Source organism: Myotis nattereri (assembly GCF_964212035.1).
Source record: "Myotis nattereri genome assembly, chromosome: 12".
Lineage (NCBI taxonomy): Eukaryota > Metazoa > Chordata > Mammalia > Chiroptera > Vespertilionidae > Myotis > Myotis nattereri.
In genome coordinates this window covers 75,377,459-75,404,356 of record NC_138087.1, presented here as the reverse complement: position 1 = coordinate 75,404,356, position 26,898 = coordinate 75,377,459, and the positions used below count along the sequence as shown (strand labels likewise).

The following is a 26,898-nucleotide window of genomic DNA, read 5'->3' as shown; positions in this document are numbered from 1 at the left end:
TCTGGCCCTTTACAGAAAGGGTTTGCCAGCGCCTGATAAGCAAACATGCCTACTCGAACACAGAGCACAGAAAGGAAGCACAGCCTGATAGGGTGGAATGTGTGAATTAGAAAAGCATGAAAAGTTCCAAGGAGGATACACATTACAGATGTTAGCAGCTGTGCCTGAACAAACTCCTGTGACTCAAGAGAAGGACTCTAAAGTAAGACAAAGTTGTTTCAAATATTTTATGGAATGAGAATCGTGTTTCATGTTTTCTCTGTTGAAAATGTCTAATTAAAGACATCCTAAGTTAATGATAGGCATCTAATAGTTCTAAATTCTAAGTATCAGCCAGACTTCAAGTAAACAAACTAATCATCTCTTTATTATTCTAGTAAGTCCAGCAATAACTTTTTTAAAATATGTATTTTTTAAAATATGTTTTTATTGATTTCAGAGAGGAAGGGAAATGGAGAGAGAGAGAAAGAAACATAAATGTTGGGGGAGAATCATTGATTGGCTGCCTCCTGCAGGCCCCCTACTGGGGATCGAGCCTAAACCAGGCATGCGCCCTGACCAGGAATCGAACCCTGACCTCCTGGTTCATAGGTCAATGCTTAACCACTGAGCCACACTGGCTGGGCTAAAATATATTTTTACTGATTTCAGAAAGAAAGAAAGAAAGACACAAAGAAAGCAAGCAGTAGGGCAGGCATTCTTATACACATTTTACAGATGAGAAAATGGAGGAAATTAAATAATGTGCCCAACGTCAAATTAACAACTGGCAAAGCTGAGAGTAGAATTCAGGTGTATCTGGCTCACCCAGCTTTTATTTGTGGTCAAGGTCACCTCTAATTACCCAACTCTTTCAACAACTATTAATATATGTCAGTATCTGGACAACCCCCCTTTCTTTGAAAGTTTCAAACTAACTGACAAAGTCAGGATTAGTTGGACTTCAGGGCTAAATAAATAATGTAAATTCCCTCAAATTCTATGAAGTAAGCATATGTGAAAGTTTAGAAAAAGTTACCAGGGATTAATCCCTTAAATCCTCCTTTTTACATCTATCTCATCTCCTAACATTTCTCCACTTACCCTCCTCCCAAATCAGATGTTGCTGCCATATTATTTCCTAAAGTCTTTAATATTTGCAGATGCTATTATACAGGTCTAAGAGGCCCGTATGCTTCCTATTTTCAAGTGAACTCAGACTTATCCTTTAAGGCCCAGCCTCCAAATCTCTTCCCTCTGTGAAGTTCTGGGGGAATCACTCTGGCCAACAGAGTGCATCCCTTCCTCCCCATGACACTAAACAACATGGACTCACTACGAGGGAAAGTTACTTCAGTGAGTCTCTTTGGTCCTTCTGTTTACATCATGGAGAAAATCTAAGCAAGGTGCCGCTCTGTCTCAACACCTTCCTAACACTTCTTAGTCTCTCCTTTTAATTAAAGGCTGGCAGGCCTCTAACTCCCTACCTTCTGCGAACAGCAGCTAGCTAGGTTTTATAACACTGATTTGTTTTTATTATATTTAAGCTGCATTTTATTTAGGGTAAGAAATGTTAGTCTTTCATGCTGGTAGTAACATAAAGCTTCCTTCAAAATATATATTTTTAAATATTTGTATTGGTTTTAGAGAGGAAAGGAGAGGGAGAGAAAGATAGAAACATTAATGATTCATAGGTCAATACTCAACCCTGAGCCACAATGGCCAAGCCAAAATATTTTTAAAGTATGTCCAAAAAAGAAATCATTAAATTAGTAATAGTACAAGTGGTATGCAGATTTGGGAAAAATCATGATATTACTCAGAGATTAAGAATAGGAAACATTTGTATACACTGATGGCTGCCTCTTTACAGAACTTTTACCTTGAATGAAAGTAACTTTTTTCATTCATTACATAGGCACTTTCCTCATAGTATTTATGTAAAATTCATATTAATGTGGTAGGGCAAAAAGGACATGACTGCCATTTTTTAATGACCTACTACAATGTTAGCCCTTGTATTTTATCAATCAAATAAGTTTAATTTGAAAATTTATATTACCTACCACTTTTCAGGGATCTAGCCAATCCATAGAAGAGGTGGGTACCCCTTGTTGCAAATATATTTTATAATCATAAATAATCATGTTTATTTTATTTTTTTATCAAAGGGTGGAAATTTATTGAGAAACAAGCACAGACTCCAACGTGGGGAGGGGGAGAGTCCCTAAATAATCATGTTTAATTACAAGCGTTTGTCTGCATGTATTTTCCCTTATAAGACATATCTCAACGCAGGAGCTGTTTATATATATATATACACATACACACATACACACACATACATACATACATATATATATATACATTTTTTTTCTTCTTCTTGATTTCAGAGAGGAACGGAAGGAGAAAGAGAGATCAAAACATCAGTGATGAAAGAGAATCATTGATCGGCTGCCTCCTGCATGCCACCTACTGGGAATTGAGCCCACAACCTGGGCATGTGCCCTTGACTAGAATCGAACCTGAGACCCTCCAGTCTGCAGGCTGACACTCTATCCATGAGCCAAACCAGCTAGGGCCAGGAGCTGTTTCTTAATCATTTTACAATGTTTTGTTAAGCCACATGATCTAAACATTGTCAGGTATTAAAAATGAGTTCATCTCTTACAAAAATATGGACAAGCACAGTAAATGTTATTTAACACATTCCTCTCAACAAATGTTTATTAAACAGCTACTATGTGCTAAGTGAGGTCTGCTCTTGAAAGGCCCACATTCTCATGACATTCTAATGATAATTTCTAGTAGTTTTCATGGACCTGATTTCTATATATACTCAATGTAGAATCCGTTGTCTCTCTTTTCATTGGCCAGTTAAACCCCACTCAGTCATCTGGGCCCAGCTCAAACCGAGGAGCCTTTACTGGCCATTCTCTTAACTCAGATTCTTTCTCATTTGGGCTCATCTCTATCATAGCATTTTACACTGTTTGCAACAAAAAGTTACCTCAACAAATCTCCAAGTTCCTTGCAGTAGGGACAGAGTCCTCTTGGTATCCCCATTACTTAGCAGAGGAACTAGCACTTAGCAGGTGCTGAATAAATGTTTGAGTTTATAAATAATTAATAAATGACTGAATGATGAAGAGCAATGCTCCAGTTAGCCATCAACCAAGCTGCTGCTAACTCAGTTCCAAAATGACTAAGAAACAGTAACTGAATTTAAGTGGAAAACATCTACTAACTTTCCAATGAACATATTTAAAGTAGTTATTAATGAACCAAAAAATGTTTCCTCACAATAAAGAAAAGCATATCAATGCGGATAAAAAATGGAAACAAGTGAGACTTTAGTATCTTTAATTGGTATATTTGAAACACGAGTAAAGCGTTCTAGAAGGAAGAATGGACATAGTAACAACTGTTCTTGGCCCAAATACAGGGAATTGAAAGGCAGACTACTTGGAGGATGCAAGTCATATAAAGTCAGAGAGTACTCAAATTTCAAGCTAATACTAGGGACTTCTTGGTATAACACCAAAACTCCAGACCCTAACAAAAGTAAATAAATAAAATCCAAACAGATGTTAATTCTATCCCCAATACACTACTGAATTTCCAGAGTTACTCAGGCTAACCACAAAAATAATAAATCCACGCAAAACAAATAGCTGTAAGGTAAGCCAGGTTTCACTATACAACTCAACCGAGAGAATATCAAAACATCTGGGCAGTTAGTATGCATTACTTAACAAATACTAATATATCCTCATTACCGCAATTCAAAAATCTTGAAATTTTAAAAATATTACTTGAAAGAATTACTAATGGGATTGAAAATATTAAAGAAGATTAAATTTGAAAGACACTAACTTAAGTTATGGTATGCCTCTATCCCGGAAGACTACATAATTATTAAGGAGGAGGTAGTGTACACGGAAAGATGTCTAGCATGTATCTAGAACATTCTGCAGGGTAAGATCCCAGAGGCTAACACACACCTCGGTGTTGCTGCTAACTCGGTGTACGGCCTTTAGTTACTTCCCCGCGTCTCAGTTTCTTCATTTGGAAACGGATATAAAATAGAACCTACTTCATAGGGGATAGTCATAGAGTTGGGAGGGTTTAATGGGTTAACACAGTGGTCGGCAAACTGCGGCCCGCGAGCCACATGCGGCTCTTTGGCCCCTTGAGTGTGGCTCTTCCACAAAATACCACGGCCGGGCGCACATTACAGTGCGATTGAAACTTCGTGGCCCATGCGCAGAAGTCGGTATTTTGTGGAAGAGCCACGCTCAAGGGGCCAAAGAGCCGCATGTGGCTCGCGAACCGCAGTTTGCCGACCACTAGTTAACATATGTACAGCACTTAAAATCAGAAGCATTAAGTATAATTTTGGGGGATGAAAGAAAAACCCAAAGCATATAGTATTTATGGGGAAGAAAAACTTTCATTTTTGCATTGCCTTTAGTTATTTTTTAAACAAAGAACACTAATTACTTTAGTAATTTAAAAAAATATGTAAGAACTTGGTACTAAGCTCTTCCTCACTGAAAGATCTGCTAGTGCAATTACTTAAACACTCAGGACTGACTACACAAATGCTCTGAAAATAATATATATATATAATATTTTTAATATATTTTTATTGATTTCAGAGAGGAAGGGAGAGGGAGAGAGAGAGAAACATCAATGATGAAAGAGAATCACTGATCTGCTGCCTCCTCCATGCCCCTGACTGGGGATAGATCAAGCCCGCAACCTGGGCATGTGCCCTTGACCAGAGTCGAACCCGGGACCTTTTAGTTTGCAGGCTGACGCTCTATCCACTGAGCCAAACCAGCTAGGGCTGAAAATAATATATTTAGATGTGAAAATTTTCAAATGCAGCCAAAATTTCTAGACATAGTTCAACAATAACAAGCTACACATGAATAAGCAAAACTGCAAAGGCATTAAAATGATATCTCTTTATTTCCCAGAGGTAATAAATGATACAAAAATATCTGCCCAGCTCTGGACAGTGTTATTCAGTGGTTAGAGCATCAGCCCGTGCATCAAAGGTTCGATTCCCGGTCAAGGACACATACCTGGGCTGCAGGTTCGTTCTCTGGCCGCAATCGAGGGAGGCAACCAATGTTGTGAGATCAATGTATCTCACATCTATGTTTCTCTCTCTCTCTCTCTTTCTCCCTCCCTCCCTCCCTCCTATTCTATCTAAAAAACAATGGAAAAATATACTTGGGTGAGGATTAACAAACAAACAAAACCAAAAAAAAAAATCTGCCCAATCCAGAAATGAGTGCATATCAGGAAGTTTCACATTTAGATACAGTAAATGTCCATTATTTTTATTTGTCTAAAATTAAATACCACCAATCTAATTTCCTCCTCGTCAATAATCTCTAGTGACAACTCATTAAGACATATATACCAGTAAATGTGGAGGTCAAGATATATCAAATAACTAAAGGAAAATCTAAAACCCTTAGAACCCTCTGCAAACTTCTGAGAGGAAGCGTCACCACTCACATGCTTTGAGGAAGCTTTGGCTACATTTTTGCTGAGCTGTAATACTGGTAAAGCCTGTTTCAAAACCCAAGAGTCCACCCTCAAAATTAAGAGAAGCATGTAAACAGCAGGCTGTCAGGTCCATTTCATCACATTTCCAAGAAAGGTGGTTCATAAAATTTTAAATATTTATTATCAAATTTCTTTTTTTGTTAATCCTTACTCGAGGATATTTATTCCATTGATTTTTTTTTTTTTTAAGAAAGAGAATGGAAGGGAAGGGGAGAGACAGAGAGAGAGAGACATCGATGTGAGAGAGACACATCAACTGGTTGCCTTCTGCACAAGCCCCAACCTTGCTGGGAATGGAGCCTGCGACATAGGTGTGTACCCTTGACTGGAATCAAACCCAAAACCCCTCAGTCCCCAGGCCGATGCTCTAACCACTGAGAAAACTGGCTAGGGCTATTATCAAATTTCAAACAAGATTACTACCAATGACTGTGTTAACCTAAAAGGAACTTTCTGGAACACACACACAAAAATTACCTGGTTAGTTAAAATTTTTTTATTTTATAGAGAGAAAGGGAATGAGAGAGAAAGAGAGAGACAGAGAGAGAGAAACATTGATGTGAGAAACATCAATTGGTTGCCTCCTTCACGTGCCCTGACTGGGGATCAAGCCTGCAACCTGGGCTTGTGCCCTGACCGGGAGGTTTCAAAAAGAAATAAACCTCCATAGAATTATCGAATATGCAATTTTAAATAACTTATATAATATCTAGAAAAAGAAAAATAACTTGGTGTTACCTATTATTATCATTACTATAATTATGATGTTTTGAAATGATGGAACAGAAACTTACTCAGAGAGAGGCTTAATAAGTCACTTTCCATCAGAACCCAAGTTAGCCCATCACAACCTTAAATAGTTAGATATTAAAAGGCATTTTGTTTTAAAGGAATCAAAGATTCCTTGGGTTCGCCCTAGCTGATCTGGCTCAATGGATAGAACATCGGCGGGTCCAATTCTGGTCAAGGGCATGTACCTAGGTTACAGGCTCTATCCCTGGTCCTGGTCGGGGCATGTGCAGGAGGCAACCAATTGATGTGTCTCTCTCACATTGATGTTTCTCTCTCTCTCTCTCTCTCTCTCTCTCTCTCTCTCTCTCTCTCTCCCTCCCTCCCTCCCTCCCTCTCCCATCCACTCTCTCTAAAAAGCAATGGAAAAATATCCTTGGGTGATATTTAACAACAACAACAAAAAAGATTCCTTGGGTTCTAAAGGAGGTGGTAAAAATGAAATAAATTTTCAAAAAGAATCCATCTATTCTTCTCTAAGTTTTTCTGATACAGAAATCAGTATTTATAAACATTTTGCAAGTCTTTAAGTGCTATGACTTTTAGACCTGATTTTTTTTGTGAAGTAGTCAGGATTTATAAATAATGGAAGTAAACTCAAGAGATGGGTCACACAGTCCTACATTAGAAAGTGAAAGCACAGTTCAAAGTGGGTTGAAAATAAGATTAATTTAGCTTCCGTTCTAAAAACTTTCAAAATACATGTATTTGCATAAAATTAAGATTGCTTGGGAAGATAATTTTACTCTGATCCTAAAAAAAGGCTAATATCCCTCGACTAATTTTTTTGTCTCTAATAGAAAAAGAACAATTTAATCCTTTTAAAGACTCACACAAAACATACTGAAAACAAGTTAATAAGGAAAAAGAACTGAACATGTTTGACAACATGCCTTCCACTAGTCTGCAGCGTGGGTGTACCAGCATTGCCTGGGAGCAAGACCAAGCAGGCACCTGCAGGACAGTCATCTTAGGTTAATGAGCAGACATCTTGCCTGTTTTCACGGTACAACAGTATGCTTGAAGCCTTACGTGTAAAAAATGGCTTATAAAAAAGGTATACACGTCGAAGTTTCGTATTCAAACTTCAAAAAAAAAAGACATTAAAGAGACCCCTAAAAAAAACCACATAATTTTTTAAAAAACATTTGCTCAACCATTCATTCATATATATTAAATATTCACCACTTCCTTTGACCACTGCATTGCAGAGTTCAACACACGGTTTCAGCTTAGGAACAATGAAAAACTGCCCTTCTGAAAATGTTTTTACAAAGTCTGAATACATAGTAAAACATTCTGAAAAATCAGAGGTATGCATAAAGAAGGAAATTTTAATTACCTATAATTTTAAAAAACAGAAATCAAACAATTTTGTACCTAAAGCTTCTTCTAAAATATATACATGATACAGAAATTAGTGGTTTCCAGTTCTTCTACAAATGAAAACATTTTTATTAGGATTACTTAAAGAGCTAAACCACAAATAATTCTATGCAGACACAAGCTGCTGCTAGGCAGTTCAAATGTAAAAAAAATACTGAAATCCTTCTTGCCTAAGAAAACATTACCTCTAGGGAAGAAAACAGAAAGTTGAAAAAACAGAAAGTTGAAAGGGGAGGGGAAAAAAATTTCACATTTGAGAAAATTTTTTTCAAGTACTGGTCTTTCCAAAACAAGTAAGAAGGATTCCACCTATATCAAGCTTTTACCAAACTAATAATAATATTATTTAAAAATCATACTTTACCTTAGAGAATCCTAGTATAATGTAACCGACTCTTCCCAATACACTCACTCCTAAAAAAATTTAAACATCAAATGAAATGTCTTACCATTTCCACTTTCCCTCTTAAATTTTCTACAAATATTAGGGGTAATTTTTTCAAATAAAACTAATTTAAATTGAAGCACATTTAAAGAGTGATAAATGTTGTATTGTGAACTGAACCAAGAATGAAGTTAATATATATTGCTGCAATTTCCAGGAAGACATTATCGGCTGCATCACCCTTGTAAGGTGGTAAGCGCCGTGTGCCATCACTGGAAAGCAGCTCACAAACTCAGTGGTGCCAACTGAGCGAAGTGGGAAGTGGTGGCATTGTCATAGTGGCCAAGAAGGCACCAGAAGAGTGGGGTTTGTTTTAAAGTCAGGGATGTGGTACCAAAGTGGAAAAGAGTGAAAGTAGTTTGAGAGCTGGAACGCCAAAAGATAACTAGCAATTATTGAGTGAAAGCCATGTTGTTGATGTTTTCCACATATTATTATTAGATTTAATCCTATGTGATAAGTATCACCTCCATTTTACAGATGAGAAACCAGGTTTAGAAAAGTCACATAATTTACTGCCTAAACATTCAGCTATTATGCAGCAGAGAAGGAATTCAAAACTAGATTTGTTTGCTCTCTGGTTCTTCTCCAGTATATTGACTTCAGATTCTGTGTGAGCAATTTCACTGTGTGTGTGTGTGGGGGGGGGGGGGGGAGGGGCGGAGGGGGGCGTGAAAGGGAGGAAGAGAGGGAAAGAGAAAGAAAAGACTTGGATGATCTCCTATTTAACCTACAAAACTGACCTTGTCTTTCTTTGTTCAAGTATTCCCTTCACCTGGGGCCCTTCTCCAATATCCCTGTAGCCAATTACATCTATGATTTAAGGTCCAGTTCGAATGCCCTCTCCTATACACATCCATTCCCTGATCACCCATTCCCCCCTTTATTAGAAGTACCTCCAATTTAAATTTTCTTGACCCTTTATACTGGCATGTCTACTAACAACTCATGACTTTGAGAGTGTTTTAAAATCATCACTCCACAGATTACTTATTAATTACAAAAGAAAAAGGAGTCCCTTTATAATATAAATCTAGTAGACATACAAATTTACATCAATAATGAAACTGACATCTCATGCCTCTATGTGATACATTAAAAGAGACCTAAAATCACCTATGTAGCATCCCAGCCCCAAATGTTTAACACGGATCTGATCACGAAGATCAGCCGAATCAAATTGAGGGGGATCTTACAAAAAAAACTGGTCTGGATGCATACTATCATGAGAGACCCAAAGGAAGCTGAAAAAATATTTTATATACAAGCAGGCAACTAAATACAAGATCCTTAATTGAATCTTGGGTCAAAAACAAAAACTGGCCAGGCCAGTGTGGCTCAGTGGTTGAGCATTGACTTATGAACCAGGAGGTCACAGTTCAATTCCCAGGTCAGGGCACATGCTGGGGTTGCAGGCTGGATCCCCAGTGTGGGGCGTGCAGGAGGCAGGTGGTCAATGATTCTCTCTCATCTTTGATGTTTCCCCAAAACACAGCCATGGCCTGTATGGCTCAGTTGGTTAGGCATCGTCCTGTGCACTGGAAGTTTGCTGGTTCCATTCCAGTCAGGAACATGCCCAGGTATGTGGGCTCCCTGCCTCCGTGTGCAGGAGGCAGCAATCAATGTTCTGCTCTCACCTGGATGTTTCTCTTTCTCTCTCCCTTCCTCTCTCTAAAAATCTATTTTAAAAATCTATTTTTAAATCGTTTTAATTAATTAATTAATTACATTAAATAATACAGATATAAAATTTAAAAGTTCAAATTCAATCCAGCATACCTACGTAATACTATTTACAAAATTTTAAAAATGGGTTTGTTTTAGCCCGGCCGGCATGGCTCAGTGGTTGAGTGTCAACCTATGAAACAGGATGTCATGGTTCAATTCCAGGTCCAGGAGCTGCTGGGTTGTGGGTTTCGAGCTCCATCCCTAGGAGGGGGTATACAGGAGGCAGCGATCAATGATCCTCTCTCATCATTGATGTTTCAATCTCTCTCTCTCCCACTCCCTTCCTCTCTGGCATGAAATTATATATACATATGTATGTAAAATGGAGGTGCTTTCTTCCTAGAAGTAAAAGCCTAGCATTATAAATTAACGTATTCATTTACTGACTCAGCAAATATTTCATGAGTACTTATTATGTACCAGCCACTATTCCAGCTCAGTGGTGAAGACAAAGTTCCTATTCTCACAGAGCTGACAGTTGAACGGGGAGACAAAGACTAAAATACTGACTAAATACACAAATTATATGTTACCAGATAGACAGATGCTATAAATAAAATATAGGGACAAGAGACAAAGAATGACAAGAGGACAGTGTAAGGACACAGAAAATACCAGGCAAAACCTCTCCAAGGCAGTGATTTATAATATGGCGTGTTCAACATAAACTATTTCAGAACCAACATTTGTCTCATCAAATACTCTTCCTCAACTTTCCATTCTCCTCCCCCTTGATTTTTTCCACAAAAAGTTTGCTGTGGTGGTTTTCCATCACTGCTATTACTGTGGGGGGTGAGGAAAGGTGCTTTACAAACAGGTGCACATTTCCAGTCGCACATATCGTGGGGGAAAAAAATGTTCAGTGATTTGTCAGTGAGAAGTCTGATGCCAAAATGAAGAACTGCAAAAATTTTACATGGAATTTCAAAATAAATGATTTTCCAACTCTCCAATTCTATAATCTGCACGTTTACTTTCTACCACGTATGAAAAGAAAGTAATAGCAATAGGAAAAGATATCTGAAGAGAGTTCCTGAGGCTTTTCACTTCAGGACAATTCTTTAAAAGCCACACTATTCATATGATTTAAAGAAAACTAGCACACACTAAAACTTCCTATCACAGGCTTACACAAGGGCTTGGAGGGCTTCATCGCTTGGAACTAGGAGGTGCAATAATATGAACATTTCAAAGCCAAAGCATTCAATACCCTTTCTTCCTCATATTATTCTGCTGACTCCCCAGTGCCCTGAATGAAATATCTGTGGTCTATTCTATTCTTTCAAACTATTACTCTGGTCTCAGCCAACCAAGCCTTTTCTTTTACTTCCCTCATTACAAAATTCCCTCTTTCGCCTACATTTATCACCCTGTCTGCTTGTCTTCTTTCTCATTCAATGACTCAAATATCCTTCCAGGCAGATTTATATATCCCCCAAAATGTATTTCTATTTCAGGAATACATGTACACCCTGATATAGTAATATATGTGCAATTTTATCACCACATAAAGTAACAAGATCTAACAGTGAGTCTAGCAATACCATACATTTGAAGAAATTATCAGCATAAGTGATATTTTGAGATATCTGCAGCATTTGTAAGCATTATACAATAATATCCATAATTTTTATTGTGACAAAGTCGCAGACATTGTTAATTCTACTGTGGTTTGTCACCTACATGCATAATTGAAGGAAATAATAAATTACAGTTATCCTCATTCTAGTTCAAAGACACCCCCCCCCCCAACAGCCCCACCCCCGTCAGTTCTATTCACCAACCAACCAGTGAATCTCAGGTTAAAAACCCTTTCTAGTTCAAATCTTTGCTCCAACTGATTTTTGTCACCCATTTTAAACTAAAAACACTGAAATCTCCTTTGACCTAGCGCTCATCTGAACAAATCACCCTACTTCCCTGTTTTTAGGCAGATTTATTCACAGAGCCCTGTTCATTTCTACGGTTTGCCTCGCCGGCACCCGCTTGAATTTTGCCAGTCAGTTAAAGGTGAGAGGCAAGGAAAGGAGGTGGAAGCAACCGACAGTCCCTCACTCCCTTCCCTCCAACAGCAAATGGAAAGATACCTCGGACGGTGTGTGTTTTTGGCAAGTGGGCTGCCCGCCAGATGGGCGAGTCCCGCTTGTCAAGAGTCCCCGGAGCACGACGTCTTCCCCGGCGGCACTCAGGAGACATTCCATCTCACTCTCGCCTCCTCGACTCGGCTCCCTACCTGCTCCGCCTCGCATCCCATCCCCCACGCGACCCTCCCCTCCCCTCCCTCCCCGCCCCTCCCCGCCCCAGGCCGCCCCGGCCCCGGGGCCGGCACGCCGCAGCACCTCTCCCCCGGGCCTCACAGTGACTCTCCCCGCCCCCACTTCCCTTGACACTGGAGGGAAGGGCCCCGGGGTCAGCTGAACCCCTCGGCCCGGCCGTCAGGCGCAGGCTGCGGCCCAAGGCCGGGGCAGCCCGGTCACTAGACAGGGAGTCGTGCACTCGGCGCGGGTTCACTGAGGACGGGCACTCACCAAAGAGGATCATGCGAAGAAAGGAACCGAGGTCTCCGCCCGATCGCCGCCCGGCCTCGGAGCAGTCGCCCTCTCTACGAACTGCCACCACCGCCGCCGTCGCCGCCACTCGCTAGCTGGCTTCCCTGCGTCCTGCGGTGGCGCTGCCGCCAGGCCATCGCGCGTGCGCGGCGCCGCGGGGCCCCCTGGGACTGGTAGTTCCCGCGGGCGGCCAGCGGCGCCCCTTCCGCTCTAGCCTGCCCAGTCGGCTACGGGCTCGAGTGGCCCGGGACAGCCGCGGTGCCGCCGAGCGCCTTCCGGGAAATGGTTCTTCACCCAGCACGGGCTCTCGCTTCCGCTTACCGTACTGCTGAGAAATCCGCAAGTATTAGCGTAAAGTGAAATAATTCAGAGCGCAACCGTCACTTGCCCGGGACACGGCATTCCAAACAGAAACTCCCGCCCGCGTTAGTAGTATCTGGACTTTTAAACCTGATTTCCCACTCCTCCTTTTATCAAATTTTACTTATTGTAGACTTGACCATACAGTTGTTAAGTTGATTGACAATTTATCTATTCAGTAATGTTTTTATTTACAAAAACAATTCAGATATTCAACTGAACAGTCATAGAAACCTCAGAGTTGGAAGACACCTTAAAGGTCATTGGTCCAACTCCCGCCCGGACAGGAATTCTCTCTCTTCCACATTCCAGCCAGACGGCCATCCAACTTCGATTTCCACAGTTCAAATATCAGGGAGTTCACTACCTTTCAGTAAGGCAGCCCGCCCGCCCCCTTGTCGGACAGCTCTGATGTTAGAACGTTCTGCCACCTGCTGAACTGAAATCATCAGCTTCCCTTGTCCTGCCTCCCGCTGCTAGTAGTTATGCTGCTTGGAGCAATATAGAATGTTTCCCACTTGACAGCCTTTCAAAAAGTTGAAAGCAATGATTATATCACCCAACACTCTGAGTCTCCAGGCAAAAAAGAAAGTAATCATCATTTTTCTATTTCAAATGTGAATAAGCTCCCAGACTATTTTCCATTTAGTCATCCTCCTTGACGTATTACCTTTAAAACCTGTCAAAATTTGCTTCATATTTATTGCCTCATTTTCTTACCGCAATAGATGGTCAGGTATTATTGCTCTCATATTGCCATTAATCTGATTCAAGAATTCAATTTGATCAAAGAGTATTTACCAGCTATTATAAAGCATTGCTCAAAGCACCAGGGGAATGAAAAAAGCAACAGGACACAGTTTGCACTCCAGGGCCAAAGGATAGCCCACGCAGATTAAGGATAGTAATAGTAAACTAAGGTACAAAGTGCTGAGGTTCCAGCAAAGGCTTCATTAACTTGAGGGGCCATGATCCTAGAAGGAAGTGACACTGGATGGTGGGATTTCAAGAAGGAAAAGGGCATGTGAGGATTGCGAAGAAAGAACCCAGTCTAAGCAAAATGCGTAAATGAACATGTTCACAGTTTGCTCTCAATACTGAATACTATAGATGGGCTGGAGCACACAGGCCAGGGAGGAGAAGAAAGGACCCCAAAAGTTGCAAAAACTTTCTGGGTTCCTGAAGAATCTGCACTGGGAGTGGTAAGTAAGAAGAGCACTGGGATGGTCAATTAATTGTTCTGAGCCCTATGCTGTCATCTACAAATGAAGAGCTTGAACTAGATCAGCAGTTTTCAGTTGTTTTTTGTTGTTGTTTTTTTTTGGGGGGGGGGTTTGCATCCAGAACACCTAAGTAATATAGGCCCAGATATCAAACAATGGATCACTGCAACAGTAATTCTTAGGGGATATGAGTATGTATTATTATTCCCAACACATTTTCCACGTGAGAAAAAGAACTCAAGGTTAAAAGAGGCTCAAAATCAATAAATAATAGAGGATAGAGAATCCCATCTTTAAAAAAAGTCATTTCTAAAAAAGTTATTTCTGGCAATAACTTTTTAAAATGTTTAATATGTTTTTTTTTTTATTGATGTCGGAGAGAGGGAGAGGGAGAGAAAGAAACATCAGTGTTGAGAATCATTGATTGGCTGCCTCCTGCACACCCCCTACTGGGGATTGAGCCTGAAACCCAGGTATGTGCCCTGACTGGGAATCAAACCAGCAACCCTTCCATGCATGGGACAGTGTTCCACCAACAGAGCCTTACAGGCAAAGGCTATATGTTATTTTTTTAATGGGAAAGTTTTCTAAAGCTCTAGAGTCTGTAAAAAAACAACAACAAACAAACAAACCCGGAAAGACATATGTGGAAGCTGTCTTATACACAGGTAGTAGAAACTATTCCCTCATAAAATATTTTTTTGCACTTTGGAATACTCCAATTGAAAAGTAAAGGACAAGACTCCAGTTATACATTTGAGTCTTCTGGGCCCTTGGTTGTCCTGTACTGGCCCCAACTGGCCGGCTCAGAAATAGTAGTTAGTACTCAGAGGTCAATTTACTATACAGCTGATGGAGCTTATAATTTAGGGCCCCTCACTTGTTTGGGGGCCCTTTCAAGGTCAGAGAACTGTATTCATGTAGTCATACAGTTTTATAACATTTGCCAATGAATTTTAATTTTTCGCTATGTTGAGGACAACTTGAGAATACTAAAAATGAAAATGAGGAAAGTGATTCCTGTAGAACAGGGTCATAAATTATGCAACTCACACTTCAGCCCAATGAAATCTATTATAAACCTTATTTTTCTTTCTTTCTTTCTTTTTTTTTTTTTTAAGAGACGGGGTCTCGCGATGTTGCCCAGGCTGGAGTGCAGTGGCTATTCACAGGCGCGATCCCACTACTGATCAGCACGGGAGCTTTGACCTGCTCCGTCTCTGACCTGGGCCGGTTCACCCCTCCTTAGGCAACCTGGTGGCCCCCCGCTCCCGGGAGGTCACCATATTGATGCCTAACTTAGTGCGGACCCCCGATCGGCATAGCGCACTACAGCCCAGAACTCCTGGGCTCAAGCGCTCCTCCAGCCTCAGCCTCCCTCCAGCCTCAGCCTCCGCAGTAGCTAGGACTACAGGCGCGCGGCTGTTTTTCTGCCAGTACCAGTGATGTCCAGATTCACAGGAGCTGTCACCAAATAACTCTGGTGCATTACCTGTATTTTAATTTAACCCATGACTAATTATAATGTTTAATGAAGTTGTATCTTACATAATTTTCACTGACAATGTTTTTTTTGTTGTTGTTTTTGTTCTTTTGTATTAATTTTATAGTTCTTAAAGTTTTTCAAACTTGGTAAGTTCCTGATAAAAAGGTTTTTTTAATAAGAAAATGTAGACCAAAAAGTAACGTACAATTTAGTCTTTGAAAAACATAGATATTATGGAAGGAGACTTGATTTAGGGTGGTAAACACACAATATAATATGCAGCTAATGTACTGAAGAATTGTATACCTGAAACCTGTATAATTTTATTAACTGTCATCCCAATAAAGTCAATAAAAAAGAGAAAAACATAGATATCAACAATTTTAATGGCTATATGTTTCAGCATACTGATATATCATGATTATAATTTTAGGACGGAAATTATTTATTTATTAAATGGTAGATTGGGCATCGCTTTTTTTTTAAATATATTTTATTGATTTTTTACAGAGAGGAAGGGAGAGAGATAGTTAGAAACATCGATGAGAGAGAAACATCAATCAGCCGCCTCCTGCACATCTCCTACTGGGGATGTGCCCGCAACCCAGGTACATGCCCTTGACCGGAATCGAACCTGGGACCTTTCAGTCCGCAGGCTGATGCTCTATCCACTGAGCCAAACCGGTTTCAGCGGGCATCGCTTTTTAAAAAAATATGTTTTTATTGATTTCAGAGAGGAAGGGAAAGGGAGAGATAGAAACATGGATGAGAGAGAATCATTGATCTGCTCCCTCCTGCACGCCCCCTACTGGGTATCGAGCCCACAACCCTGGCATGTGCCCTTGATTGGAATCGAACCCGGGACCCTTCAGTCTGCAGGCCAACACTGTATCCACTGAGCCAAACCAGCTAAGGCGAAATTGTTTATTTCTGATAACTTTTTAAATGCTAAATTCATGAAAACTTTTAAAATTGATTTTTAGAGAGAGGGAGAGAAAGAGAGACATCGATGTGAGAAACACACATTGTATATGAATTAAACATCTCTAGAAAGCTACATAAGAAAGTGTTGACAGTGGTTACCTTTACCAGTGTACAAGAACAGGGCTAGGGAATGGGTGGCAGGCAGATTTATTTTCATTGCATATTGTACTCTTTGAACTTTATACCATGTACATATATGTCCTATTTTTAAAATGTAGAGATTTAAGATATATAGATATACATATCAAGTATTATTACTCAAATTCCATATAGTTCTTTATACTTATTTTACTTCAAAGGAAATTGAAATTTATGTATAAAGTTAAATTGCTTTACAATTAATCAAATACCTTAAACATAACAACCTTGTGAGGAGGCAGAATTATATCCATTGTGCAAATTAGTAAATAGCATAAGAGAGATTAAGTGACTTGCCCTAAATCACGGCTAGTTAAGTGACAGACCTGGAGCTCATAGTTTTATGCTTCCAAACTCTATGGTCTTTCCTCTCTATCACACTTTCTAACACAGCATATCCTCTTCCACCCTGCCACCGCCCCGCCCCCCTGCAAAAAAATATATATATATATATGTATATATCTATATATATAAAAAGCCAGCGACCGGAATGCCAGAACAACCAGAACGACCAGTCACTATGACACCCACTGTGGCCTGCCAACTGGCCTGATCAGGGGTGGGGCCAGCCGGCCAACTGCCCACAGCCCCTCCCCCTGGCCAGCCCTGCCCTAATCTACCCCCGTAGGGCTGGCTGGCTAGACCCCACCTGTGCACAAATTTGTGCTCCAGGCCTCTAGTGTGTGTGTGTGTGTGTGTGTGTATAACAAAAAATGCAGTTTACCTTTTTTTAAAATATATTTTTATTGATTTCAGAGAGGAAGGTAGAGGGAGAGAGAGATAGAAACATCAATGATGAGAGAGAATCATTGATTGGCTGCCTCCTGCATGCCCCCTACTGGGGATCAAGCCCACAACCCAGGCATGTGCCCTTGGTCAGAATCGAACCTGGGACCCTTCAGTCCGCAGGCCGACACTCTACTCACTGAGCCAAACCGACTAGGGCTGCAGTTTACTTTTCATTTGTGTGTGTGTATGGGAAGGGAGGTGAAGGTTATCTATTAATTAAAAATTATCTTTTAAAAAGTGAAGACAAAGAAGAAAACTTATTGCATAGCATATTACACTTTCAGAAGAAGAAAAAAATGACATGATTTTTTTCCTAGTACTGCTCCCAGCTCAGGTGTAGGGAGATACTTTTGTTGTACTTCAGTGTTGTTTATTGAAGGTTGAGAAATTATTCCCAGTCCTTTAATAAAAGACATTTATGTGGCCAATTAAGAGAGTAATTAGATGCAGCAGCATTTCCAAAAATCTTTGTCAAATTCAACTTATCACCAAAGTTATTATTTCTCATTGAAAGAAATCTTCAAAATTGGCTCTTAAGAGGTGGAGTTTTAAAATTTTTAAAAAATTTTAAATTAGTTTACTTTCAATATTATTTTGTATTAGTTTCAGGTGTACAGTTAGATAATCATATACTTTACAAAGTGTTCCCCCCCTCCCCCCATATTTCCAGCAAGGAGGTGGTGTTTGTGAGGAGCTTCTGAAATTTCTCCTCATTGTACATTTACATGATTGTACATTACCACTATCTACAACTTTCCAAGTACTTTTTCATTTGATCCTTGCAACAAGCCACTACGACAGGCAGGACAGAAATCCCTGACATTCAATTGGTGGAGAAACTGAGGCTCTGGGAGGTTGTTTTCCCATGTTCATGTGCCCTACCTCTTAAGTTGAATATTCTCTCCAAAAAAGCATGTGAAAACTTCTCAATTATCAGGGTCTAAACATTCAACTTATCAATTATTTAGGACTTTTCCTTTACCTCTCTCCCTTCATTCCCTTTCAGAAAGGAAGATTTAGAAGCGAAATGACATCCAGCCCTAATCAATCCTAACTGCTTAGCTTTCTGAGATCAGATAGGAAATGGAAATTTATTTTCTTACCTACGGGAACACAAGTGAAGCAATGTGGTTTAAATTATTGGATAAACTCTACATTTGCCTATGACCCCTTATTAAGATGTTTGCAAACTATATAACTACTCTATATCCTAAAACAAAATCTTATAAACTCGAAGCTTAGGATGACAACCTAGACTACAGAAATTAAAAACCATACTGTCAGTCTCAAATCCTGGCTCCATATCTTCTCAGCTGTGTGATCTTCTGGGAAAATGTTTTTACCTCTTGAAGCTTCAGATTCCTTAGCTCTAAAGTAAGGGTTAAAAATGCTTTCATAAGGATTAAAACAGAAAATATACATAAAGCAATTAGCTTAGTGTCTAGCACTTACTAAATTATTGATAAATTGGCACTGAAAACTATTATCAGCATTTAACATTTAGCAAACTAGATTTATCTGTACATTTCCCTATTCAATCCATATATGATCACACTTTGGAATATAACATATAATATACCTAATGTATTGGCTTTAAAAAGATATTACAACCATCAATATATTCAATTCCCCTCAGAAGTTAGCCAGATATCACTGCTAAATCTTAGAAAGAGGAGAGTTGCAAAAGGTTACTCCATCAATCAAAGGTGAAGCTGAAATGGAAAGCTTTGTTTTTAATAGAAGTGAACTGTGATATACAGGGATTGGTAAAAGTAGGTTTGCAGTTGTGAGTATGAGAAAGTTTATTCTTACATTACTATTTATTTTCTATACAAAGAACTGAAACCTACTTTTGTCCCACCCTGTATACAGGAAGTTTGCTCAAATTGATATGAAGCTGTAATGTGGCTAGAGATTTCTTTTTTATTGAATTTTTTTATTATTATTATTAGAAGGAGAGGAAGTGGAAGGCGGAAGGAGAAAACATTGATACATGGAATGATCAATTGCTTGTTTCCGTACTTGCCCTGACTGGGGATGGAACCCAAAAACCTAAGTCTGTGCCCTGACTGGGAATGGGAACAGCAGCCTTTTAGTGTGCAGGTCGACACTCCAAACAGCTGAGCCACCGGGCCAGTGCTGAATGGTGATTTCTGGCTTGATAATAGACTGATGCAACCTAACGAAGGGTCAGTCTTACTGCTGTATTACAAGCCCTGTTCAAAGAGATGGCTGATGCAACTTTGATAGTAAGAATGGAGTCAATTCTGAGTCACCAGTATAACCTTGAAAGAGCCTAGAGGAAAATTCCCGAGTACTGACTCCTACACTCAGCATCTTAGTGAACTGTGTGTAAGATGTTTCAATGCTCTGTGGACACAGTACTGTCCATACCCATGAATCTCAAAAATACATTCAGTGGGGAATGTATTCACTAATTTTAAAAAATTGCTAAGAGCATTGGCTATGGTGTCATGCTGACTTGGATCCTATCCCATCCCCTCATAGGCACGGACCAATGTGGTGATTACCACAGGGAAAGGGGCATGGGAGAGGTACAAGAAGGTAAAGGGGAGGGAGTAATAAATGGTGATGGAAGGAACTTGACAGGGTAGTGAACACAATACAATATACTGATGATGTATTATAGAATGGTACACCTGGAACCTACATGTTATTAACCAATGTCACCCCAATAAATTCAATAAAAAAGGGGGGGGGATCCTAACTCCATCCCTCACCAGCTCTATGACTTTTAAGCTAGTTAATCTCTTTCTGTCTCAATGTTCTAACCTAGAATGGGAAATGCCAAATGCTCAACGGTAAGGACTGAATGACACGGGGATTGGTACATAGTAAACCTCAAGTAGATAGTACCCTCTATCATTGTCTGCTGCAGAATGCTACACAAGATTAAGGCATCCTGGAGAAGTCTTTGTGGCCCTAGCTGGTTTGACTCAGTGGATAGAGCTTCATCCTGAGGACTGAAGAGTCCCAGGTTCGATTGGGGTCAAGGGCACATGGCCCGGCTGTGGGTCCGACCCCCAGTAGGGGGCGTGTAGCAAACAGCCCATCAGTGATTCTCTCTCATTGATGTTTCTCTCTCTCCCTCGCCTTCCTGTCTGAAATCAATACAAATATATTTTAAAAGAAGAAGTCTTTGTGGACCAAAAGCACAATCAGACAAAAAGAGTGAAGGTAGAAAGCCACCTTTTATAATAAAGGAGAAGGAAGGTCTTGCGAATGGTAATGTGAGCCACAAAGGGAAACGATGGACAGGGAAGGGGAAGGAAAGGGGCAACGTACACCAGAGAAATGACGCTAGTGGGAGCGATGGCATCAGAAGCTCTTCGGGGAGCGTGTGGTCACCGTGGGGAGGGGATTCAGGGATCGGAGATCATTACTTTGGCCCGGCCTGTCCTGTGACTTACCCTGGGGCAGGGCAATGTGGAGAGGCCTGGTTTAGACAAAGATCGCTGCAGGGGAAGCAGGGGCGACCTACTGACTAGGAGGGGCCATGATTCGGGCGGCCGATGAGCAGGTCCCGGCTCGAGGGCCGCCGGCCGGTGAGCAGCAAGAGGCTCGCACACCCCTAGTACCAGTACCGGTGGTGGCTATAAAGCGCAGAGAGATTCGTTTTCGGGCGATCATAGCACCTACGCTGAGACCTTGCTGCATGGGACAGGATGGAGCCGGGAAGAGAAAGAGCCGCCTCCTGCTTCGGGATGAGGGACAGAGGAGAGGCAGGCAGCCTGCGGAGAAGCAAAGGACTGAAGCCTCACGGTCTCGGGAGAAATCAGGCCCCTTGCCGGCTCCGGCCCCCGAGGGCCCAGCGTGGAGGCGGGACCTCAGCGGTTACCGGTAGAAACGGCCTCCGGGTGAGAGGTCGCCACGAGGAACGGACAGCGGCTGAACCAATGGGCCCAGCTCACGGGAGCGGATGTGGACTCCCATTGGTGGTTGTTGGGCGCGACCAGCAGCCAATGAGTCCGCCCTGGGGGCGTACCGGTGACGTCAGTTGCGTAGGAAGCGGCTTCGAATCGGTGGCGGCCAGCTTGATGGCCTGGACCAATCAGCGGGCTCCAACTAGCAGAGCCTTGACCAATCGGCGGCCTCCACGACGGGGCTGGGGGGAGGGTATATAAACGGAGTCGGGGGACCGCGAGGTAATCGCTGTCCGAGTCATTACACACTTAACTGGTTTTGGGGTTTCGTGAGTGCGAGCGGTAGAGAGGTAAGCGCCGCGGCCTGCTTTTCCGGACCTGCCCTTCGTCTTGTCCACTGCTCCTCCTGACCCCGGGCCCCTGTCTCCCCCAGATCGGTAACCTCGGTGCGTTTCCTTGCTTGGGCCTGTGCCTGGATTGCTTGCGACGCCCTGCCTGCCCGCTGACCGACAGCGAACGCAAGATGAAGCTCTCTCTGGTGGCTGCGGTGCTGCTGCTGCTCGGCGCAGCGCGGGCCGATGAGGAGGACAAGAAGGAGGACGTCGGCACGGTGGTCGGCATCGATCTGGGGACCACCTACTCCTGGTAAGTGGGGTTTGTGGGGAGGAGAATGGGGCTTTCCCCCGTGGGCTGCGGTGAGAATGGCTGAGCTGATGGTTTCCGTTCGTTTGTGTGTTTTTCCCCCTCCAGCGTCGGGGTGTTTAAGAACGGCCGCGTGGAGATCATCGCCAACGACCAGGGCAACCGCATCACTCCGTCTTATGTGGCCTTCACTCCTGAAGGGGAGCGTCTGATCGGCGATGCAGCCAAGAACCAGCTCACCTCCAACCCCGAGAACACGGTCTTCGATGCCAAGCGGCTCATCGGCCGCACGTGGAACGACCCGTCTGTGCAGCAGGACATCAAGTTCTTGCCTTTCAAGGTTCGGCCGGGTTTTTTCACGGGATCGGAAGTGGGTGGTGGTGGTGGGAGTATTTAAGATGGAGAAGTTACGGAAAACCAGTCTTGACCACAAAAGAGGATAGAGACACGGTACATGTAATAATATTTATTTAATAATTCTGGTGTGTTACTGAATTTACTAAAGTTTGCAGACACACTTCACACATAACTACTCTGTCCACCATAGTTCAAGATTAAGAGAAGTTTTTTTGGTCAGTATTTAGCTCCAGGGGATCAAAGTAAATCAAACTGTAAAGGGAGGAAATGTCTCTCAGACAACCCTCTCTCCCCCCCCCCCTTTTTTTTTGACAAACCCCCCTTTTTTAAAGTTTGAAGTGTTGTTGCTTCTGTGTCTGCAATAATAATCATTCTTTAAAATAGGTGGTTGAAAAGAAAACTAAACCATACATTCAAGTTGATATTGGAGGTGGGCAAACAAAGACTTTTGCTCCTGAAGAAATATCTGCCATGGTTCTCACTAAAATGAAGGAAACCGCTGAGGCTTATTTGGGAAAGAAGGTAAGTTTCTCTAGAACATGTTAAATATTTTTATTATTCGTGTTCTTGGTCGTGTTGTATAAATGCCTTCATTGTTTTTATAATTTGAATCTGAATGACATTCATGTATTATCAGTTTTAATTATGTGCATACTTTACTGTAGGCCAAACAAAATGCTAGGGACTTTATCTGGGTATAAAATTACATATATTATGCCCATTTTAAAAATAAACTAGCTTAGAAACTAAAGTGATGATTTGACTAACTTAAATAAGGGTAAAGCCATGTGATAAAAGACAATTACCTTTTGTTACCTTTTTAGGTCACCCATGCAGTTGTTACTGTACCAGCCTATTTCAATGATGCCCAACGCCAGGCAACCAAAGATGCTGGGACTATTGCTGGATTGAATGTTATGAGGATCATCAATGAGCCGTAAGTGTTAAATTCAGAGGCGTGGTATAGTTGCTAAATAGAGAAATTGTAAACTTATCTAACTTATCTGAACTTTTTTTTCTTTTTAATTCTCCTAACAGGACAGCAGCTGCTATCGCTTATGGCCTAGATAAAAGGGAAGGGGAGAAGAACATCCTTGTGTTTGACCTTGGTGGTGGAACCTTCGACGTGTCTCTTCTCACCATTGATAATGGTGTCTTCGAAGTTGTGGCCACGAATGGGGATACTCATCTGGGTGGAGAAGATTTTGACCAGCGTGTCATGGAACACTTCATCAAGCTCTACAAAAAGAAGACTGGCAAAGATGTTAGGAAAGACAACAGAGCTGTGCAGAAACTCCGGCGGGAGGTAGAAAAGGCCAAACGGGCCCTGTCTTCTCAACACCAAGCAAGAATTGAAATTGAGTCCTTCTTTGAAGGAGAAGACTTCTCTGAGACCCTGACTCGGGCCAAATTTGAAGAACTGAACATGGTACGCTCCTTGTTTGTGCTTTGCCGATGAGACCTAGTAAGATTGAGACAATGCATTTAGAAATCTAGACAATAAGTCAGTATAACAGGCATCATAATAGTAATTATTGTCTTTTATTCTAGGACCTGTTCCGCTCTACCATGAAGCCTGTCCAGAAAGTGCTGGAAGATTCTGATTTGAAGAAGTCTGATATTGATGAAATTGTTCTTGTTGGTGGCTCCACTAGAATCCCAAAGATTCAACAACTGGTTAAAGAGTTCTTCAATGGCAAGGAGCCATCCCGTGGCATAAACCCAGATGAGGCTGTAGCTTATGGTGCTGCTGTCCAGGCTGGTGTACTCTCTGGTGATCAAGATACAGGTAGGTTAATGTTGCAAGCATCTTTCACAGTGCTTCAGCAGCTTGATGGGGAGAGTATAATTAGCTGTTGCTTTAGAAAACAATAGAATATGAGCATCGCCGAGACCGGTTTGGCTCAGTGAATAGAGCGTCGGCCTACGGACTGAAAGGTCCCGGGTTCGATTCTGGTCAAGGGCATGTACCTAGGTTGTGGGCACATCCCCAGTAGGAGATGTGCAGGAGGCAGCTCATCGATGTTTCTCTCTCATCGATGTTTCTGACTCTCTATCTCTCTCCTTTCCTCTCTGTAAAAAATCAATAAAAAAAAATTAAAAAAAAAGTTTAAAAAAAAGCTTCTTTAAAAAAAAAAAAAGAATATGAGCATCAAGGTCACATACCTAGTAAAGGGTACAGTAAGGTCAAGACCTGGTGCACTTTTAAGATCCTTAAGCAACTATATTTACTTAACTGCTTCTAAAATGGTTTTGTATAGAACCTAACCAAATAGAAAGACGGAGAAGATAAAGTTGTATTGGTCATGGGGAGACTGCTTAGTAATTCTATGATTCTTTAATTAGAAGTTAACTCTGTCATTACCTTTGCAGGTGATCTGGTACTGCTTGACGTATGTCCCCTTACGCTTGGTATTGAAACTGTGGGAGGTGTCATGACTAAACTGATTCCAAGGAACACTGTGGTGCCCACCAAGAAGTCACAGATCTTTTCTACAGCCTCTGATAATCAGCCAACTGTTACAATCAAGGTTTATGAAGGTAATTGCTTATATTTGTTAATATCATGGTATGTGTGTGAACAACGTGACTTCTTGCTTTTAATATACTCTATTGAATTGAAAAGACTAGGGAAAGAAATATCCGTGTTTTCAGATGGGGGTCCCTAACTAGTGTTGAGTTGGGAATAGTTGGCATTAAAATCTAGTTCTTACCTAGCTTCCTAGCACTACTACCCATTAAAAATAATTTCTGAGCTAGCTCTAAATTATAAGAACAAGAAAAGGGTTCATGTAAAGCCGGTGAAATTCAATTAAAAGTTAGTAGGAACGCCTGGATGGCATGGCTCAGTGGTTCGAGTGTCGTCCTATGAACCAGGATGCCACAGTTCCATTCCCAGTCAGGGCACATGCCCACAACCCAGTGTGGGGCATGCAGGAGGCAGCTGATCAATGATTATCTTCCATCATTGAAGTTTTCTCTCTCCCCCTCTCCCTCTCTCTCTGATATCAATCTATCTATCTATCTATCTATCTATCTATCTATCTATCTATCTATATTTTAAAAAGAGTTAGTAGGAACTTAATTCACTTAGTCCCATTTGTCACTTATAGACCCATGACACACTTCTGGCTTGATAAGAGTGCCCTTGCCACTGTAGGCTCTGACAGACTGAAATACAAGGATCCACATGTACTAATGTTGGTCATTAACAGCAAGATTTTTATGTGTAACTTCTAGGTGAACGCCCCCTGACAAAAGACAATCATCTCCTGGGAACCTTTGATCTGACTGGAATTCCTCCTGCTCCTCGTGGGGTCCCACAGATTGAAGTCACCTTTGAGATAGATGTGAATGGCATTCTCCGAGTGACAGCTGAAGACAAAGGTACAGGCAACAAAAATAAGATCACAATTACCAATGATCAAAATCGCCTGACACCTGAAGAAATTGAAAGGATGGTCAATGATGCAGAGAAGTTTGCTGAGGAGGACAAAAAGCTCAAGGAGCGCATTGATACTAGAAATGAGTTGGAAAGTTATGCCTATTCTCTAAAGAATCAAATTGGAGATAAAGAAAAGCTGGGAGGTAAACTTTCCTCTGAAGATAAGGAGACCATGGAAAAAGCTGTAGAGGAGAAGATTGAATGGCTGGAAAGTCACCAAGATGCTGACATTGAAGATTTCAAAGCCAAAAAGAAGGAACTGGAAGAAATTGTTCAGCCAATTATCAGCAAACTCTATGGAAGTGCAGGCCCTCCCCCAACTGAGGATGAGGAACCAGCAGACAGGGATGAGTTGTAGACACTACTCTGCTAGTGCTGTAATATTGTAAATACTGGACTCAGGAACTTTCGTTAGGAGAAAATTGAGAGAACTTAAGTCTCAAATGTAATTGGAATCTTCACCTCAGAGTGGAGTTGAAAATGCTATAGCCCAAGTGGCTGTTTACTGCTTTTCATTAGCAGTTGCTCACATGTCTTGGGGTCGGGGGAGAGGAGAAATTGGCTGCCGTAAAAAGTGGATAAGAAACTGGTTAGGGCGTGTGTTCACCGTGGAAATGTTCTATTTAACAATTGGGTCATGTGCATCTGGTGTAGGAACTTTATTTTCTACCATAAGTGACACCAATAAATGTTTGTTATTTACACTGGTCTAATTTTTGTGATAAGCTTTCTAATTAGGTCAATCATTTATTTTAGGTTTAGATTCTTATGGGAGGTGGGGTTTTGAGGTAACTCTGGGAACTTGCCTAACTTCAATTTAATTCACCCATATCCTCACTTAGGCAAGGGTCATTTCACAATGCCCAAGGGTGGTGTTTTCTGGAACATGTTTGAAATGTCCTATTTCCCCTTATCCTTCTAAAACTTAACTTTCTGATGGCTTTTTATTTTTATTTTTGGATTTTTATTTTGATACTTTAGGTTGTTTGCATTGTCTTAAGACTTGAAAGAGATCACTGATGTTAACTTTACACACTTGAATTCATTATTTTAGGGTGTAAAGGTATATTTTGAACTTCACTGTCAGAATCCCCATCTGAAATTTCTCACTACCAAGGGCTACTGGAG

General features: G+C 41.2%; 2 protein-coding genes across 2 annotated transcripts in view; one reads left to right on the top strand and one right to left on the bottom strand.

Annotated features, from left to right (window-relative positions):
- Positions 1 to 12,616, bottom strand: part of GAPVD1 (GTPase activating protein and VPS9 domains 1) — a 58,693-nt gene extending 46,077 nt beyond the window's left edge. Inside the window, exon 1 of the mRNA XM_081103396.1 lies at positions 12,442 to 12,616. The gene's annotated coding sequence lies outside the window, so the exon portion shown is untranslated. The remainder of the gene's footprint in view (positions 1 to 12,441) is intronic.
- An 8,956-nt stretch (positions 12,617 to 21,572) lies between these two features.
- Positions 21,573 to 26,474, top strand: HSPA5 (heat shock protein family A (Hsp70) member 5). Its single transcript, XM_081103627.1, has 9 exons — positions 21,573 to 21,676; positions 21,760 to 21,971; positions 22,077 to 22,308; positions 22,710 to 22,847; positions 23,150 to 23,262; positions 23,364 to 23,754; positions 23,877 to 24,114; positions 24,699 to 24,866; positions 25,566 to 26,474. Exons 2-9 carry the CDS (start codon positions 21,850 to 21,852, stop codon positions 26,126 to 26,128), a joined length of 1,965 nt encoding a protein of 654 aa, XP_080959753.1. The 5' UTR covers positions 21,573 to 21,676; positions 21,760 to 21,849; the 3' UTR covers positions 26,129 to 26,474.
- The last annotated feature ends 424 nt before the right edge of the window (positions 26,475 to 26,898 follow it).